This window comes from Monodelphis domestica, chromosome 1, assembly GCF_027887165.1.
Source record: "Monodelphis domestica isolate mMonDom1 chromosome 1, mMonDom1.pri, whole genome shotgun sequence".
NCBI classification, from domain to species: Eukaryota; Metazoa; Chordata; class Mammalia; order Didelphimorphia; family Didelphidae; genus Monodelphis; species Monodelphis domestica.
The window spans coordinates 348,392,895-348,411,150 of record NC_077227.1 but is presented as its reverse complement, the minus strand read 5'-3'; the positions used below and the strand labels follow the sequence as shown (position 1 = coordinate 348,411,150).

Here is an 18,256-nt window from a genome sequence, read left to right as displayed (position 1 = left end):
ATCTGCTCAGCTGGCTTCTCCTCTCCTCTACCTTCCTGTTTTTCCAGGCACCTCCTCTCTACAGCCAGATCCTTTCCTCGAAGCTCTGCAGAGTTAAACAGGGACCTGACAGCCCCTGGCCTGGAGACTGATGGCTGGGGAACAGCCTTGGCAAGCCTTAGCCGGCACAAACAAAGCCCCATTGTAATCCTGGAGTGCTCTGGGGGAAATGTGGTGCTGGAGGAACCCATCCATTACTGAGCCTCCTCTCCTCCTCCCTAGGATTCCCTCAGCTCCCCCCACTGCATCTGGACACATCCTCTGAATTTCAGGGCCCTCCCTATGTTGTACTCTGCTGAGATGAGACTATTTTTCTTCCCTCAGCCAGCATAAAGGAGTTAATTCGGATTTTCATCTTTCTTCCTATAGATAGATTTGGTGGCAGGATCCAGGTTGAATGGAGACAAAAATAATGGCTTTAATTAAGGACTCTTTATGCCCCTGTATAAACTGCAAATAAAGTCATTAGACTCATTTGCAGCAATTAGTAGAGACCAACCCTTCATTTGCATAACAAAATCTTCCCTAAGAAGGCTGGGCTTATGTGTGGGCTTCTTTCTTACTTTTTTAATCTTCTGGGCCATTAGAACAAAATGTTATTTCTTCCCACATTTTTAGATTTCCCCCTCCTTGCACCTGTCAGGTCTCTCTGCCTGAGCTTTGTTCAGATTGAAGGAGGTTTTATCTCATGCTTGCACAAACTTTATCTGCTCTTTTAATAGCACACATTTCCACCGAAGGCTCATGAAGTTCTTTTCTCTCAGCCTTTGGAGGTGGTTATCATCCCCATTTTATAGATTAGGGAAACCAGAGCTCCGGGAGGTTGTTACTTGCCCATAGTCACATTAACCACTCAGTCTGAAGCAGATTTCAAGCCTGGATCACCTAATTCAGTTCAATAGGCATTTCAGAAGGTAGAAACTATGATATGACTGAGTGGGGAGGTAATAGGGTCTCAGAATTCTAATCTTCTAAAAACCAAGGCTTTAAAAAAGATGGCTTTTGTTTTTATGTAACTTACAAGGTGGGCAAATATTTTCCCAGCTAATCATTATGTCTTTCCTTATGACAAAGATTAAAAGAAAAAAAAAAACCCTTCAAAACCAACATATTCATCCATCTGACAGTCTATTCAATATTCTTTTGGAGGGCAGGTGGTATAATAGGTGCCGAGGATACAAAAACAAAAAGGAAGCATTCCCTGCCCTCAATGATCTTTTTTTATTCACATGTTCATTCATTTATTCATTTAAAAAGACCAGTCCTCCATCTCACCTAGTTTGGAAGTACAAGGCCAATCCCACTGTCCTTTGACAGGAACTTTGATCTGTTGTAATTTTTTGGTTTTCCTTTCTTCAGATAACTCTGGGGGCCCTGCTCCTGGGGGGCTCTCCCTATTACTGATGGCCTTTAATGTAGAGACATCCAGCTGCCATAGCCTGATGAATCCCAGTAACTCCCAGTCTGGCAGGTGGGGTCAAGGACATGTACTACCAGCCTAGCCAAATGTTGTTTTAACCACACTAAGCTGTCTCTTAAAAATTTTAAGATACAAACCCTGCCTTCAGGGAGACATAAAACTAACCAGTAATAATGTTAAGTACCAGCTACATGCGGCTCATTCTAACTCTAGCAGGCATTCAAGAAGACTGCTGGGAGCAAACTTACTTTGGAAGGAAATATAAATGTGTAATTTATAGGAATAGAAATTATTTTCAATTCTTTTGCTTTGTATTTTCAGTTGTTTTAGATATGTGTGTGTATCTAAATATCTCTATACTTCTATGTTGGCTTTTGTTTTTATATAACCTTTTTTTTTCCTGCCAAGAAAACCCCATGTACAAACAGTTGATGGGAAAAGTGTCAGACACAACCTCTGCTATTGTCTAATCTATATCTCTCTGTCTTTATTTTATCCAACTATACTCCAAGGTCTTCAGGGGTGGAGACTTGAAGGACTAAGATTTAAAGCAGGATGGGAATGTAAGTAGGATCTGATCTATTTCCCTCATTTAACACACGAGTAAATGGAGCTTCAGAAAGGGGTAGTGAGTTGGCCAGGATCACTCAGGGATAAAGATACAAAAACTGTCTTCTTTTATATACTTTATCCCCCACCCCCCACCCCCAAAAGTGCCTGGTACAGTGTTAGGCACAGTGTAGGTACTTTAAAATTCTACATTGGTTTAACCTGATGTTGCAGTGGCACAGATACCCACTGTGTTTGAGTCTGATTCACGTCCCCGAATTTTAGTACCATTTTAGAAGTTGGAAAATTAAAGGGCGTTTGATAAGTACATGTAGTCACATGAATTTAAGGAATGTTCCAGTGATGGACGGGATCTTAGTCTAGAAAAGACTTTTTTTTTTTCTTTAAATGAGAAAGTCTTGTGAAGAGATGAGACCACAGCTGTGAAAAATAGCTAACTTGTCCTCCCTTGTGTTGGGTACACTGTTGCTCTTCAGATCAACCTGGACTATTATTTAGTTAGTAGATCGGAATTAGCCAAATGCCTCAGTGGATAAAGTGCCAGGCCTTCGGACAGGAGGTTTCTGGGTTCAAAATAGACACTTCCTAGCTGTGTCATCCTGGACAAGTCACTCAACCCCCAATGCCTAGCCCTGACTGCCCTTTTCTCTTAGAACCAGTACACAGGATTTAAGAAGAAAAGAAAGAAATTATTACTGTGTAGCTAGCTTGGCTTTCTTATGGCAGCCTCAGACTATTGAACCTAGACTGAGAAATGCCGGCCGCCCCCAGAACTCTAAGCTATTTTCATTTTGGCTAGTAAAAATATCCTCTAGTGATTCATTTAAAATTGAGTTGTAGGACTTCCCACTCCCTTTTTTTAAAGTGGGAGCGTGTTTAAAGTAACATAGTACGGCATCGTAGGGAAGGGAAGAGAACACACATTTATGAAGCACCTCCTTCCCGTGTACCCGTCCCCTGCTCACCCTTTACACGCAGGATCTCATTTGAGCTATGGATTGGAGTCGGGAAAGCGTCAGGTCCCACCCTGTCCCTGGGGCGCTGGTGAGCTGCCCCTCCTGGGCCCTGGCTTCCTCGTCAGTAACACCGGCTGTATTCAGGGGCTCTTCTGTGTTCTCTGTGGGTGAGGGGCTGGGGAGCACCCCAGCTATGTGGGGATCAGCAGAGGCAGTGCCACTCGGGTGTCCATTGCCACGGGCAGTTTGGCTTGGGGCCTTCCAGGCTCACTGCTTAAACATGAGCCAGGCTCCCTCTGAAGCTTTTAATAAGGATAATTAATAATAATAATAAGCAGTATTTCTACAGTATCTGCTATGTCCCTGGCGTTGTACTGAGCTCTTTACAAACATTATCTCATTGGATTCTCACAATAACCCTGGGAGGGAGGAGTTGAGGACATGGAGGTCAACAGAGGTTAAGTGACTTGCTCAATGTCACCAGAGGAGGAAGTGTCTGAGGCTGGATTTGAACTTGAGTCTTCTGACTCCAGACTCTGCATGTGTGTACATGTATACACACACACACACACAGAATGCATGCATATAGATATATTTCTATCTATCTATCTATATATACATACACTGTTCAGTTGTTTCAATCATGTCTGATTCTTCATGACCTCATTTGGGGTTTTCTTGGCAAAGGTGCTGGTGTGGTTGACCATTCCCTTCTCCAGCTCATTTGACGGATGAGGAAACTGAGGTAAAGAGGGTGGAGTGACTTGCTCAAGGTCACACAGCTAGTAAGTGTTTGAGGCCGGATTACATGATACATAGGTATGAATTTATATACATATATACACATTTTAGTAGATTTTTAAAGCTATAACTAAAAGTTGGTTTTCTGATTCACTTTTGCTTTGAGATAATTTCAAACACTCCTTGTTTATGGACTAAAAACTGGCTACAGGGAGGATTGGTGATTAGTGATCAGGAGTGATGTAGGATTGTTCTAGAAATGTTCTATTTACAGGGACGTGTGTGCGTGTGTGTGTGCATGCATGCACACAAACAAGTGAGCATGTGTACGCCTATACACAAAAGTCCTGACATCATCTCTTAGAGATAGTCTTGATTTTGGAGCTTGTTGGGGGTGGAGGGTACCATTGGATCTTTCTTGTTGATTACTAATTCTTCTCTGATTTCTTACTCAGGTTTTGTAGCATTTTATAGTTTTCAGAACATTCCAGCCTTGTAATAATCTTCCCCTCCCCAGCCACCCTCCCTTCACATTGAAACATTTATTTAGCTGTGCCAGGCACCATGCTGGGGGTGCAAAGAAAGATAGAAAAACAGTCCTTGCTCTCCAGTAGCTCTCAGTCTAAAGGGAGAAACAACGTGCAAACAACTATGGACAGGCAAGCTATAGACAGAGTAAGTTGGGAATGTTCAACAGAGGGAAGGTACTGGGATTGGGAAAGGCTTCTTGTAGAAGGTGGATTTTAGCTGAGACCAGGAAAGCCACCCACTTCATTTTGGTTAATGAAAGACATTTCATAGAAATACTGTCTAATTTGTGACCTAAATTTTGAGAGAATTACTTTCTTTGAGAATCTTGGTAAATTGTTCCAGGTTTTTAAAATTAAGCTGGTTTTAAATATGGCTTTACAGAAAATATTTTAAAGTCAACATTAAGAAAAAATTAAAACTGACTTAAGATTATAGGGTATCTTTTGATATCCCCAACTGTTTGGAAAGTTATTCAGTTCAGTATTAAACTATCTTTTGCTTTTTATTTCAGTTAATGAAATGGCAAATAGGTTTTAGTTGCTTCAATGAATTTGTTTTTTTTTTACCAGGAAGTTACAGAAAAAATAGAATTATTAATTCTTAGCAAAACTGTTTTAAAATTTATGTGGAGGGAGGAGAAAAAGAAAATGATCTTTGTCTCCATTGAATAATGTTTTGAAATGACCAAATAAAATATTGTTTTAAAAAAAAAGAATAACTTAGCCAAGCAGAACTGAATATAAACTTAAAAGGAAAAATGGGGAAAAAAAAGTTATGTGGATTTTTAAAAGATAAATACTGCTCTCCAAAAGTCATCGGTTAATTAAGTTCTGCATGCCAAACTTAATGAAGAAATACTTTGTTTTGTTTTTTTTTTAACCCTTACCTTCCGCCTTGGAGTCAATACTGTGTGTTGGTTCCAAGGCAGAAGAGTGGCAAGGACTAGGCAATGGGGGTTAAGTGACTTGTCCAGGGTCACACAGCTGGGAAGTGTCTGAGGTCAGATTTGAACCTAGGGACCTCCCGTCTCTGGGCCTGGCTCTTAATCCACTGAGCTGCCCCCAGAAATACTGTTTAAAAGTGCTTTTCTTCTTTTTTTATTGGGTATGTTAATGCATGGTATTCAGTCATTTTGGTTGTGTCTTACTTTTTATGATTCCATTTAGGGTTTTCTTGGCAAAGATACCAGAGAGATTTGCCATTTCCTTCTCCAACTCAATTTACAGATGAGGAAACTGAGACAAACAAGGGTTAAGGGTTCGCTCAGTTACACAGCTAGATAGTGTCTGAGTCTAGATTTTTTTTAACACATGCGTGTATATTTATATACATAGATACATATATTCACTTTTTAGTAGATTTTTGGCTATCACTAAAAGTTTGTTTTCACACTCACAGCTTGCCTTGAAATAATTTTAAATGCTCCTTGATTATGAATGAACTAAAGACTGGCCATAAGGAGGTGATCATTAGTGGTCAGGAGTATTGTATTTATATGTAGCGAAAGAAAAATATATAACTCCATTGACTGGATATCAGTTAATTAAAAAACATTTGTACACCAATCTGTGGTTCTGCGAAGCTATGTGTGTGTGAATGAATATATAAATATATATTTTATTTGTTAAATAATAACATGTATAACTTCAAATAGGATGTAATGTCTATTTGATTTTCATATTTAGAAATCATTTTAACCTAAAGCATTTGCAAGAAAATTAAATCAACTAGAAAGTATTCCTGAAGATTTCCAGCCAATTGAATGTTTGTGTTCCTAAGAATTGGAGCTGTTTCCTTGGGGCACTGGTAAAATGCCTTCTTCCTGAGTCTGTGGACCTCGGTTTTGCATCTTGCTTCAGCTATGTGTGGCCATGGCCAAATTTCTTTGTTCAATTTTTTAGCAAATATTTATTAAGCGTCTACTTTGTGGCAAGAAAAGCAGGATAAATTAGGTCCAGGCTGTCAAAGAGTAGCAGGGTTGCAGTGCTAAGGCCAGAGCTGGTGGTGTGAGACTGTCCGGTTGAAGTAAGAACAAGAGGCCTGGGCTCTTCCCAGCTCTGTGACCACCCAAAGTTCAGTGGCTCTCCCTGGCTTCTCCTGAATGGAGTCTTCCTAATCTAGACCCAGCCCCACTTTCCAGCCTTTCCGGGTCTTCTTCCCCCACCTGCTCTTCCGTCCTGGCCTGAGCCCTGACCAGGGTGGGGTACGTGCCTTTTCCTGAGCCTGGAATGCCCTCCTCCTCCTCTCTTCCTTGCCATCCCAGTTCAACTCCCACCTTCCCAGCCCCTCCCCTAAGGCTAGTGGCTTTCCTCTGAAGATCATTTCCTGTCTCTCCCCTCTGTGGCTTGTGAGGCTCATTCTGTCTCCCCCACAGGGTGGCGAGCTCCTGGAGGGCAGGTACCTCCTGAGCTTGCACCGAGGCGGCCATTAATAACTGTTCTATTATCACACACACACGTGTGTGACCTGGGAGGCCATTACCCTGTTTCGGGCCTCCATTCCTTCCTTGCTCAAATGAGGATCAAAGGTTTGGAGCTGGAAGGGACCTTTGGGCTTCGTGAGGCTATGCTGAGGTGCAGGGGGTGCAGTGGGCGGACTTCGCACATAGGGTTTAAACTTAAGCACTCACCTTACATCTTAGAATTAATACTCTGCATTGGTTCCAAGGCAGAAGAGCAGGTAGGAGTGGGGCAGTAGGGTGAAGTGACCTGCTCCGGGTCACACAGATACAATGTGTCTGGGGTGTATCAACAGGAAACCTGGAGGTGCCAAGTCTGCCCCTGTCCCCTGAGAATTCACCCCGAGGGAAGTCCCAGACTTGGCCCTTTCAGATGGAACAATGAACTTTAAGGTCCTTTAGTATCCCTGTGCAGGTCAGATTTGAACCTCCCTTCTCTAAATCTGGTTCTCAATCCACTGAGCCAAATAACTGCCTCCTATGCTTCCTTTCAGCTTAGATTATGGTCTAATAGGAAGACCTGAGTTCAAATCCAGCCTCAGATACCTCCTAGACCCTGGATAAATTTCTTAACCTCTGTTAGCCTCAGTTTCATCAACTGTAAATGGGACTAATAAAAACACCTGCCCTCCCAGCATTATTGCCAAGATCAAATGAGATCATATTTATGAAGTCCTTTGTACAGTACCTGGGACATAATAGACAACACATAAAATGTTTATTCCTTTCCCCCCATTCCCTTCTTCCTGGCAAATCAATCTGTAGAGGTTTGTTCCTCGTACTGATTTTTATGTTTGTACCTTTGGAAGATTCAGCTTGACTTTCTTTGTAATTGACTAAACATAGATAACTTTAAATCTCTCTAATTCTGAAAGAATGGGAGTGTACATCAGACAAGGACAGAATGTTGGGGGGAGAGGATGGAGGAGTCAAGTCAAGGGCAAGGCCCTGCAGACCCCTATCAGAGATAATACATGTATTTCTGAAAAGCGGGCTGCATATAAAGGGTTTTAGAATTGAAAACAATCTTGAATATAGTGAACTTGCTGTTAAAATGAGCCTGGTACTGGAATTCTTTTTGAAAGACAACTTAAATTTTTAAAAATTTTATTATTACTATTTTAAAAAATTTATTTACTAGTCGTGTGACTGTGGGCAAATCTCTGAGTTTCTTGGCATGCAAAGTCATAGTGATGCTCAGACGAGATAATGGGTATAAAGTACTTGAAAATTTTCTCCTTTTCTTCTCGTTATCTCTACCCTTCTCTCTCTTCTTTCCCTCCATTTCTTTCCCTTTTCATTCTCTTCTTCTTTTCTCCTCCTCCCTCTCTTTCCTTTCTCTTCCTTTCTTTCCCCATTTCCCCTTCCCTCCCTATTTTGTTTCCCTGTTTTCCTTCCTTTCTTTTGTCCCTTCCCCTTCCTTCCTCCTTTCTCTCTTCCTCCTCCCCATTCTCTTTCCTTCCCTTCTTTTCCCCTTTTCTCTTCTTTCTTTTTCTTTCTCTTCCCCATCTCTTTTTCTCCTATTCTCTCTCCCCCCTCTCCTCATTCTTTCTTCACTTCTAGCTCTTTCTCTCTTTTCCTCTTTTCCTTCCTTCCCCTTTCTCTCCCTCCCTCCCTGCTTCCTTCCTTCTCCCACCTTTACCCCATCGTGGACATTTAGAGGTTAAATGACTCAGCGGTGGTGTCACAGGCAAACATGAGAAAGGTCACCATGTATGGCTTTCTCTTCTGTCATACCATCACACTCTGTCTTTGTAGATGTTGTGCACAATTGTGTCAAGGTCAACTTGTAGTACTTTTATTTATTTATAAAGTGAGAGAATTGGACTAATGATCTCTCAAACCTCTTGCAGCTCTAATCATTTATGTCTGAATCTCTAGAATAGAAACAACCGCCCACTCATTTATTCTTTTGTGGTAAGCCACATTTTTTTTTTCAAGGACACACCTGTTTTTCCAGAGCACTTAAAATCAAGGTTTATCTACCTTCCTGCTGGCCTTAGTGTATTCCCAAGCCAGTGCTCCCCTTGGGGTTATGAGAGAGGAATAACAGATTCCCAGGCCAGAGGGCCTCTCCAGTGGGGCATCACTGGCCTCTGTGGCCTTGCGGCTGTGAGCCATTCAGGTCAGTTTCGAGGCCTCCAAGCATGGTGGTTGTGCCTGCTGCTGCATGGGAACCAGGCAGTGGGGCCTTTTACAAACCCTTCAAAACAAAGGAAAGTGGCTTCGAATGGTGAACCAGGAAGGATCTGAAGGATTAATTTAGTAGGATTAGATGGTCCTCTAAAAATTGCTTCTCGTTGGAAATCTGTGATTTAGACTAATCGCCTTATTATACAGATGAAGAAAGGGGAGCAGCTTCCTCAAGGTCATGCAGACAGGCTGCAGAAACATCATTGGAGCTCACTTGAGCCTGTCTGACTCTGGCATGCCTAGAAAGTGTGTGTGTGTGTGTGTGTGTGTGTGTATGTTTTGGGGGGGCAGCTTGAAGTGCCCTATCTCAATAGGGGCACAAGAAGTCATACTGTATCAAGTATGGATATCTTTCTGTCAAATAGAATATTAAATAGTGAGATGGGATATCTAGAGCCAGGAAGTTCTGCCTTCTGAGTGATCCTGACTAAGTCACTTAACTTTTCAAGCCCTTCTCCCCTCACCGTGTGCTGGAGGAGACGATCAATGCTGGGTAGAATTTGGTAAAGGTAAAGGAAGGGGCCAAGGGCCCTTAGAACGAGGGGGCAACATTGAAATTTTGAAATTGGAAAGAAGCGTGGGTTTTAGCCCTGCTCTCCCATGAATTCGATGAATAATTGGATTCATTCAATCAAGCTTTGATTTCAAGGGCAGACAGATTTGTGTCATGTGGAGGCTGGTTCACCAGTTCTTGATGAATGAGTGAAAAAGGATTTATAATCTTCTAGGTGTTGGGCTCTGTGCTGGGGATACACCTGGGATTGCATTTAGGGTAGGGAACTCCGTGTGAGGCAAAGCTCCTATATAAAAATTCTTATTAGCCCCTTAAAAATATTATCATCTTAACTTGGAGGGTTACTTGAGAGTGCTGAGAGGAACTCGGTTGGCCTTCTATCCATTATCCTTTGGTGTCTCATTGGCCCTTAAAATAGAATATATGGGACTGATTCCCCCTAGGCCTGGCAGGTAGGAGTGCTAGGGTAGGGATTCCATTGACTTGGGCTCTGGTCCCTGCCATGCCACTGGTTCAGCTTCCTCTAGTCTCTTTACCTTCATGGGCCTGCTTTCTCATTTCTATGTAACATGCAGGGTTTGGAGTCCATCTCTGAGCCTCGGGTAGCTCAGCAAATCGATCTGGCAAAGAGCTTTGCTACAATTTACCTTCTTTTCTTAAAACTGCCGGGTGTAGTGGGAAAAGCACTAGACTTGGACTTGAGAGACCTGAGTTTGAATCCTACTTCTGCCATTGATGTGGCCCTCAGCAAGCCACTTAACATCCCAGAGTTTCTATTTTCTCACCTGTACATTGGGGTACTAGGCAACTATGTGGCCCAGTCTGTAGAGCTGCTAAGTCTGGAGTCAGGAAGACCTGACTTAAGATCTGTATCAGAGACTTACTAGCTGTGTGATCTTGTGAAAGTCCTTTAACTTCTGCCTCAGTTTCCTTATCTGTAAAATGAGGATAATATTAGCACCTACCTCCCTGGTTGTTAAGTGAGGATCAAATGGGATAATATTTGTAAAGTACTTAGCACAGTGCCTGGTACAAAGTAAGTGCTATATAAATGGTTTTTATTATTACTATTATTAGTTATTATTTTTTACTATACTATATCTCTCATAGGGTTATTGTGGGAGGAGAGCTCTGGACCCCTTAAAGAGTTGTTACTATATTCCTGGCTTCCATAATTTCAGGTTTGTGTGGCTACTCTTAGGTATCAAGTTGAGGGAGGTGGGGAAAGGGGCTCAGTCAAAACCTTTGATTTAATCAGTGTGGAGACTCCTGTTTTCACCCCTCAGTCAGTTAATTAAAAAGTATTAAGCCCCTACTGTGTGCCAGGCACTAAGGCTTAGGGATAGGGATTCAGACAAAAGGAGTCCTTGCCCTCAAGGAACTCACAGTCTAATAAGAGAGGCAACTGTATGAACAAGCTATATATATAGGATAAGTTGGAGATAGCCAACTGAGGGAAGGCACTAGAATTGGAGGGATTAGGGATTTTAGCTGAGACTTGAGGGAAGCCAGGAGGTGGCGCTTTCAAAGAGCACCTAGAATTTAGAGTCTTAGAGAGCTCTCTGAGGGCACCGAGTCACACTGCCAAGTCTTAGCGACAGACTTGAATTCAGTTCTTCTGGTGCCAGGGTCCTTTATCCACCCTCTAACATTGCATCTAAAGCGTTAAGGCGAAAAACTAAGAGTCTAACTACTTGGTTGTTTCTCCACAAATACAAACCTGGATTTCTAGGAACAAAGAGCAGAAGGGAGAACTGTTTGGCCTTTGAATCCAGCCCTCTGGAGGCATCTTGAAACCCCCACAGCTGGGCCTACAGCTGGCCTGGTGTGATCTGTGTGCCTCAGGCCCGGAGCTCTCTTAAACACACCCACCACGCGGCAGATTTAGGAAGTTGCATAAGCCAGTGGTTGGCTGCTTAAAACCACAGTCCCCAAATTAGTCACTGCCAGCCCTAAAATATAAGGTCAGTTTTGTATTAGGCTCCATTGCCGCCTCCTCAAATGGATGGTGAGCAATTGCCTGTAATTTGAAATTACCATCAACACATTCCAAGGCTGGAGTTCTCATTGCCTGTTTACCCCTGAAATTTTGCCAGCTTTCAGAATTGGCAAAAGGGGGTTTCTTTTCTAATTCTTCTCATGATGCCCCTGTCCTCTGTGAGGCCTCAGTGCAGAATATTCATGAAGTTTCCAGTGCCTTTGCCCTCCTTGTATGGATAAGACAGATTGAAGTGGGCCTTTTATAGAATGAGGAAATGGGCAGTGGGCAGACACTCAGAATGAGAGCTGAAAGGGGCCTTAGAGATCATTTGGTACAACCCTCTCATTTTACAGATGGGAAGACCAAGACCCACAGAGGTCAGGTTACTTGGCTGAAGTCATTAGTGGCAGATTGTAACTAGAATTTAAATCTCCTGATTGAGATAGCTTTTCCCAGAAATCCTCTGACCACTACCTCTCTCAATCTTTTTTGGGGGGAAGTAAGGTGGTTATAAATCTGCTCTCATATTTGTCCTACATAATTCAGGCCAGATTAAAATAAAATTGGGAAATACTTTAACAAAATAAAAACTCAGTAGAACAGATAATATTCCTATGTGGTTTTCTGAGTCAACGTGCATGCCACAGAGATCCTTATGTTTAGGTTTACTGGCCCCTGTTTCTATTTGAGTAAGACTATGGTTGTCTCTCTCTGTCTCTCTGTCTCTCTGTCTCTGTCTCTCTCCCCCTCTCTCCTTTCTTCTGACTGTCTCTGACCCCCTCCCTCTCTGTCACCCTTTTTTTAACTCTTTAACCTTTTTTATCTTTTAACCCATAATCTTTTTTTAACCCTTACCTTCCATTTTAGAATCAATACTAAGTATTAGTAAGGACTGGGTGATGGGATTTAAGTGATTTGCCCAGGATCACCCAGCTAGATTTGCAACCAAGACCTCCCCTTTCTAGGCCCTAGCTGCCCTCCACAGTTGCCCTTTGGAGGAAGTCCCTGACAAATGAGGAAACTGAGGTATTGGAGAAACTGATGGACAAGCGATTGATTTTTTCCCCTACTTTTATGGGATGTCATGTGTTAATGCTGCCCAGACCTGTGTAAGCTGATGCTGCCCAGTGTCCTGATGACTGGTTTTCATCCCTCCTGGCCACCCTTTATGTATATTTAGAAAGCCTTGCCTCACCAAACAGCCTGGCAGACGATGCCTTCTTGCATGAGTCCAGCTCACCCACTTCCCGGATCCCTCATGCATCCTCAGCTCCAGCTGCTCCACCCTTCGGCTGCTCTCCATGCACCCTCCATATCCCCTTTGGACATCACTGGGCCTCATACAAGTGTTATCTTGTCCCTCGGTCTTCTGGCAGCCCAGGGCTGGCTCTGGGCCTTGTTGGGGCTTGGATTAGATGGCCTTTAAGACCTCTTTCTACTGCTATCCACTGCCAGAGAGAGAACTGTTGGAGTCTTCTTTAGCATTGATGTGTTTACAGTTTTATTTTGGGGTTTTGGTCAGGTATGAGTTTGCTCTTACAACAATGACCCAATAGAAGTGTGTTTTGCATGACAATAAAAATGAAAAAAAAAAAGCCCCCTGTTTTACGTTCTCCAGGTTTATGACTCTTTTCCAGCCCCTGATGTCTTATTAGGCATATCCCACCTCCATCTCCTTTCCCCATTTTGGCATCAATTCATGTTCATTTATTAACTCTCTGTGTGGCACTTTGTTGAAGGGAAGCATACCACTCTTGGGGCTGGGGAAAGGGCCTGAGGGGGTGTCCTTCACCATTTAGGACTCTGCTCTGAGGAGCTACTTCATTTGTCACTTGAAATGTGGCCATAGGTCTGGGCAGCATTAACACAGGACATCCCATAAAAGTAGGGAAAAAATCAAGCGCCATCCATCAGGGGGCCTGGATTAGTTTCTCCATGCCTCAGTTTGCACCTTTTAAAAAAAATTAATTTAGAATATTTTTCCATAGTTAAATGATTCGTGTTCTTTCCCTCCTCTCCTCCCATTCCACTCCCATAGCCATGAGTTTGCATCTTTAAAAATTGTTGTTTAATCATTTTTAGCTGTGTCTGATTTCCTAACTCTATGTTCTTGTCGGAGATAACTGAAGAGGTTTGCCATTTCTTTCTCCAGCTCATTTTACAGATGAGGAAACTGAGGCCAACAAGGTGAAGTGGCTTGGCCAAGGTCACACGGCTGGGAAGTGTCTGAGGCCAGATTTGAATCCAGGAAGAGGAGTCTTCTTGACTCCTGGCCCTGCACTTTACCCATGTCCCCTGTGTACAGGGTGCACTACTATATATCCAATATGGAATCGGTCCCCAGTTCTTGCCCTCCTTCACCCAGCTGATCTTCTACTGAGCCGGTATTCTGTTCCTCCTCCTCCCATGAATACAGCTCTTGGGTTTGCCCTCTATTGGCATTCCTGCTTTCCTTCCCCTACTTTCTCAGTCTTTGAGAGCCTTGGTGGAGTCAGGCCTGCTGAATGGAGAAAACAAAGGATTCTCCTGTTTGCCTATGAGAAAAGGAAGGGGGTGGGAGTTGTGCCAGAGACATATAATATTTCTGTATTGTGTTTATTTAGGGTGAAATCTGTTTATGGTTGAGACCTGGGGCATTTTCATTTAATTTCTGTCTAGTGCATCTAACTGCTTAGTAAGAGCTTTTACATGATGGGGGTGATGGGGAGGTTGGCCTATTCTGAGGTGATAATCTGTGGCAGGTGAGGGGAGGCTGGGATAGGTCGCTCTGTCTAGCCCTGGCTGGGATCCAGGGCTCGAGGGCTCAGAGCCAAGAAATTACATTACTCTCCAAGATCCTGCTCCCATCTCTTTCCCTTTCTTTTTGTGTCTAAATTGCATGTTTGTAAATGAGTCTTAAACAGATCCATGCCCTAGGGAAAGAGCAAGAGGGAAAGGAATAATTTTCTTCCATGGTATTTGCTCCCCTGCTAGGAATACAGTCTGCAGGTGATCTGTCTCTCAGCAGTGCTAATTTTCTGGGGGCTGGTGGACAGGAGAAGGCACTGGAATCTCCTCTGGAGGGAGAAGGCCTAGGCTTCTGGCAGTTTGAAATGACCTTGAATGATTCTGTTACAGTGGGAAGAATAATTGGTAACCAAGAAAAGGAAACAAGAAAGTGGAAATGCCATTGTGCTGAGAATCAAGAGGCCTAGGTTTGAGGGTCAGCCCTGTGTGGCCATGAACAATTTAATCTCTGGGAACCTCATTTTTCTTATCCCCCAAAGAACTTTTGCAGATGAAGGCCCAGAGAGGGCAAATGGCTTCAACACTGTCATCTAGCTAGTTAGGGATTAGATCTCAGTTCTCCAAACTCCTGTCCAGTAGCTTTCTCCCCCCCTCCCACTCCCCCCCATTTTAACACTGTCACCCAGCTAGTTAGGGATTAGATCTCAGTTCTCTGGACTCCTGTCCAGGGGCTTTTCCTCCATTATACCCTACTGTATAAGATACCCCGATGGATCTGTGATTTGATCAGTTTGAAAGTAACTCCTAAATATGCAAATTACAATCCTTATTCTGCCACTTGTGTCTTAGCCAAGTCCCTTACTGACTAGTCATTTATAAAATGAAGGATTTGGAGATGTATCTCTGAGGACCCTTCCAGCTTTTAAATCTGTCAACCCCTGACCCTCCCCCCCCAGCCAGCCAGTCTGTCCTATTGGGTCTTTTATCCCAGCTGGACAGTGTAGCCGATAGAGCTCCAGACCTATAATCAGAAAGACCTGAGTTCAAATTTTGTCTCAGATCCTTATTAGCTGAGTGATCCTGAGCAAATCACTTAGTCTCAGTCTGCCTCAGTTTCCTCATTTAAAGTGAGGAGGTAGATGGTATCTTCCTCCTAGGATTGTTGGGAGGGTCAAATGAGATAATAAAATTTTATTTTAATTTTTTTTAAACCCTTACCATCTGTCTTAGAATCAATACTAAGTATTGGTTCCAAGGCAGAAGAGCAGTAGGGACTAGGAATATTTGAGGTCACATTTGAACCCAGAGCTTCCCATCTCCAGGACTGACACTCCATCCACTGAGCCATTTAATTGCCCCAAGATCATTTTAAAGCACTTTGCAAATCTTAAAATGCCATGCAAATATTATCCATCCTCTTAGAGGTTTACACCCAGAGGATTTGCCTAATGTACATGGGGTGGTACTCAGCATCTCCTGACTTTTTTGGGTTCCCACTTGCCACCCCCATCCTCTTTCCCCAGCATGACTAGAGGATCTTTGCTTCCATCATACAACTCTGATGACATTTCATTCCCATTCCTCTTAAGTTCTTCATTGGCTGTTTCCAGGGCCTGCTCAGCCTTTCCATGACCCTCCATGTGATTCTCATTTTAAATTCTCCTTCAGGGTACCCCATGCACCTCAGAAGTAATAGCTCTCAAACCCTGGCTTTTTCCTCTGACCCAGAAATGCTTCTGTCCTGGGGCAGTGGGCCAGTGTGGATATATCCAGGAACAGATCTGCTCTGCCGATGGATCCTGGGACAGGCCACATAGCTTCCTATGGAAGGTCATGCCTTGATCGCCATGTAAATTGATTTATTTGGGGTGGAGAGAAACCATCTGTACCAGACCTTGACCTTGTCTTTTCAATGGGTTGAGCTTGAGTCACGAATTCTGTGATTGGTTGAAAGCCCCGACAAAAAGCCCATCCCCTCAGATTGGGGGCAGCCCATTGGCTGATTTCACTTCTTGTCTTGGGCTGGGGGCATTATCTTGTTCTTCAGAGCTGCAGGGCTGCTCTCTAGCTATTAACCACATGTGTCTCCAGTCCTGTGTCTATATTGGCTTTGTGGACTAGATGGGAGCCAAAAGAGGCTCTTATTACTGCAGGGGGCTCATTCCCTCATTCCCTCAAACAGACAGAGGTGGCAATTAAATTCCTGTACGCACTGGGAGACTGAGGCAGAACTCAGGCTGCTGGCCCAGAGGCTTCAGTTTGTTTACAGACACCATCCTTCCGCCCCTCAATCTAATGGGTTCCAGAGCATCTTCTTACAACACAGCCCATTTATATAGTTTTTTTAACCCCTGGAGTGAGTAACATTTTACAGATGATTTCCTTAATCTTTATAACACCCTAGTGAAGTAAGCTCAAAGGCCTGAGCTACTCTTGGTTGTAAATTAGATGCTTTTATAAGCTGCATTCATGCTTTGAGGCCACGAGGGTGAAGTGTGCCTTTCACCGTTAAGGGGTCTTGAAGAAAAAGACTGGGGGGACCTTCAAAGGGTGTTTGGCATCTTGAAACTGTGTATCCTTTTCCATAAGCCCCAAAACAATGGCTCAGGAGCCTCTTCTGGATAGGGGTACCTGAAGGCCAGAAAGACAACCCTCACTTGTATGTTGTACAAGGTAGGATTGGGAAACCTTGTGGTCTGTGGAACAAGCATTGTACCTGAAGCCTGTAGAGATGGGCTCCATTTCTCGCACAATCATTAGTCCCTTGTGTGGCCTGGAGTAAGTCACTTAACTTTTTGTATTTCTTATGTTTATTTTTTGCTTCTCTCTAAAATGGGACTATTAAGACTCATCCTGCCTAGTGCACAAGGTGTCTTATGAGGAACAACTGAGGCAATATGTATGGAAGCACTTAATAAAAGGATAGAGTACTCTATAAATGCAAGATGGTATAAACAATACTAATAGCAAAAGAATCCAGCTTCCCTTTCTCTCAGAATGCTTTGCCTCCTTTGGAACCAGTTGGGAGATACTTTCCTAGAATTTAGAGACCAATTTGCCTCATTTAGTGGCAAAGAACCCCCTGGGGCTTTGAGACCACGGTCCAAGAGGGGTTCTTGCTAGAAATTCTTTAATGGCATCTTAACCAGTAAATAACTGCCTAATGATTGAATAAGGGCCAAAGAAGGCTTTTATTTCTCTTGGTTAATAGTTTTGATGCAGATGATGGTAGATAGATTCTAGAGAAATATAATCTAGCCCCTAGTAACTCTGGAGAAGTCATTTGACCTTAGTCTGTTTCAGTTTCCTCATCTATAAAGGGAGGATAATAATAGAACCTCCCTAAAAACCAAGTTGTTGTGAGGGTCAGATTATAATTTGTAAAAGACTTTGCAAAGCCATTTCCCTTTAGTTGTTCCCATTTAGTGGTGTGAATTCCTTGGGGGTTCAAGATCATGATCCAAGGAATTCACACTAAAAAAGTTTTAATGGTTTTCTAGCCAGTGAATAATTGCCTAATGATGTTGCAGATATTTTTCCTCTGTGACAACAAGCATGTGCATGGCCAAAACATTATAGGTTTATAAATTTTAACTTGGGAGCTTTTCAGAGGGGAGCAAACGCTATTATTGTAGTTACTGTAAATACTTAGTGAATAAATCTAAAAGAATGTTATGAATAGTATATTAAATTACCTTGGTGGTTCACCTCGGTGTTGTTGTTAAAAGGAGTTCAGGGGGAAAAAAGTTAGGAACTACTGATATAGCTTAGTCCTTCTCATTTTACAGAATGGAGAACTGACCCTCAGAGAAATGCACTGACTTGCCCCAGGTCATAAAAGTAGTAAGGACCAGACCCAGGATTGAAAGAATTAGGGCTTTCCAATACCCAATCTTAGGCTCTTTCCTAGGAATCCCCAACCTGCGGGTTCAGAAAATGTCAGGCCCACCATTTTGTTAGTTCTTCTTAAACTTTCTCATGCTACCACCATTAGAAACCTCAGGAAGATACTGCACTAAAACTGGTTTGGCATGGTTCCCTTTGATTGAAAGTTGTACTATGCATACACATTGTTCTCAGCCCAGGGAAGTCTGAACAACCAGTCCCACAGAGTGTGATACCAATT

At 42.9% G+C, this 18,256-nt stretch overlaps 1 protein-coding gene across 4 annotated transcripts in view; it reads left to right on the top strand.

Annotated features, from left to right (window-relative positions):
- The window catches only part of DPYSL3 (dihydropyrimidinase like 3), a 154,112-nt gene that overhangs the window by 78,692 nt on the left and 57,164 nt on the right, over nucleotides 1-18,256 (top strand). Inside the window, exon 2 of one of the 4 annotated variants that reach the window (XM_056811450.1) lies at nucleotides 1,972-2,022. The exons of 2 other annotated variants lie outside the window; for them this stretch is intronic. Coding sequence is in view for 1 of the 2 variants with exons in the window: in XM_007473846.3 (XP_007473908.1) it covers nucleotides 4,291-4,401 (111 nt within the window). In the remaining variant the exon portion in view is untranslated. Of the gene's footprint in view, nucleotides 1-1,971; nucleotides 2,023-4,263; nucleotides 4,402-18,256 lie in introns of those variants that run through there. One more of the 4 variants, XM_007473846.3, reaches the window with a different exon arrangement.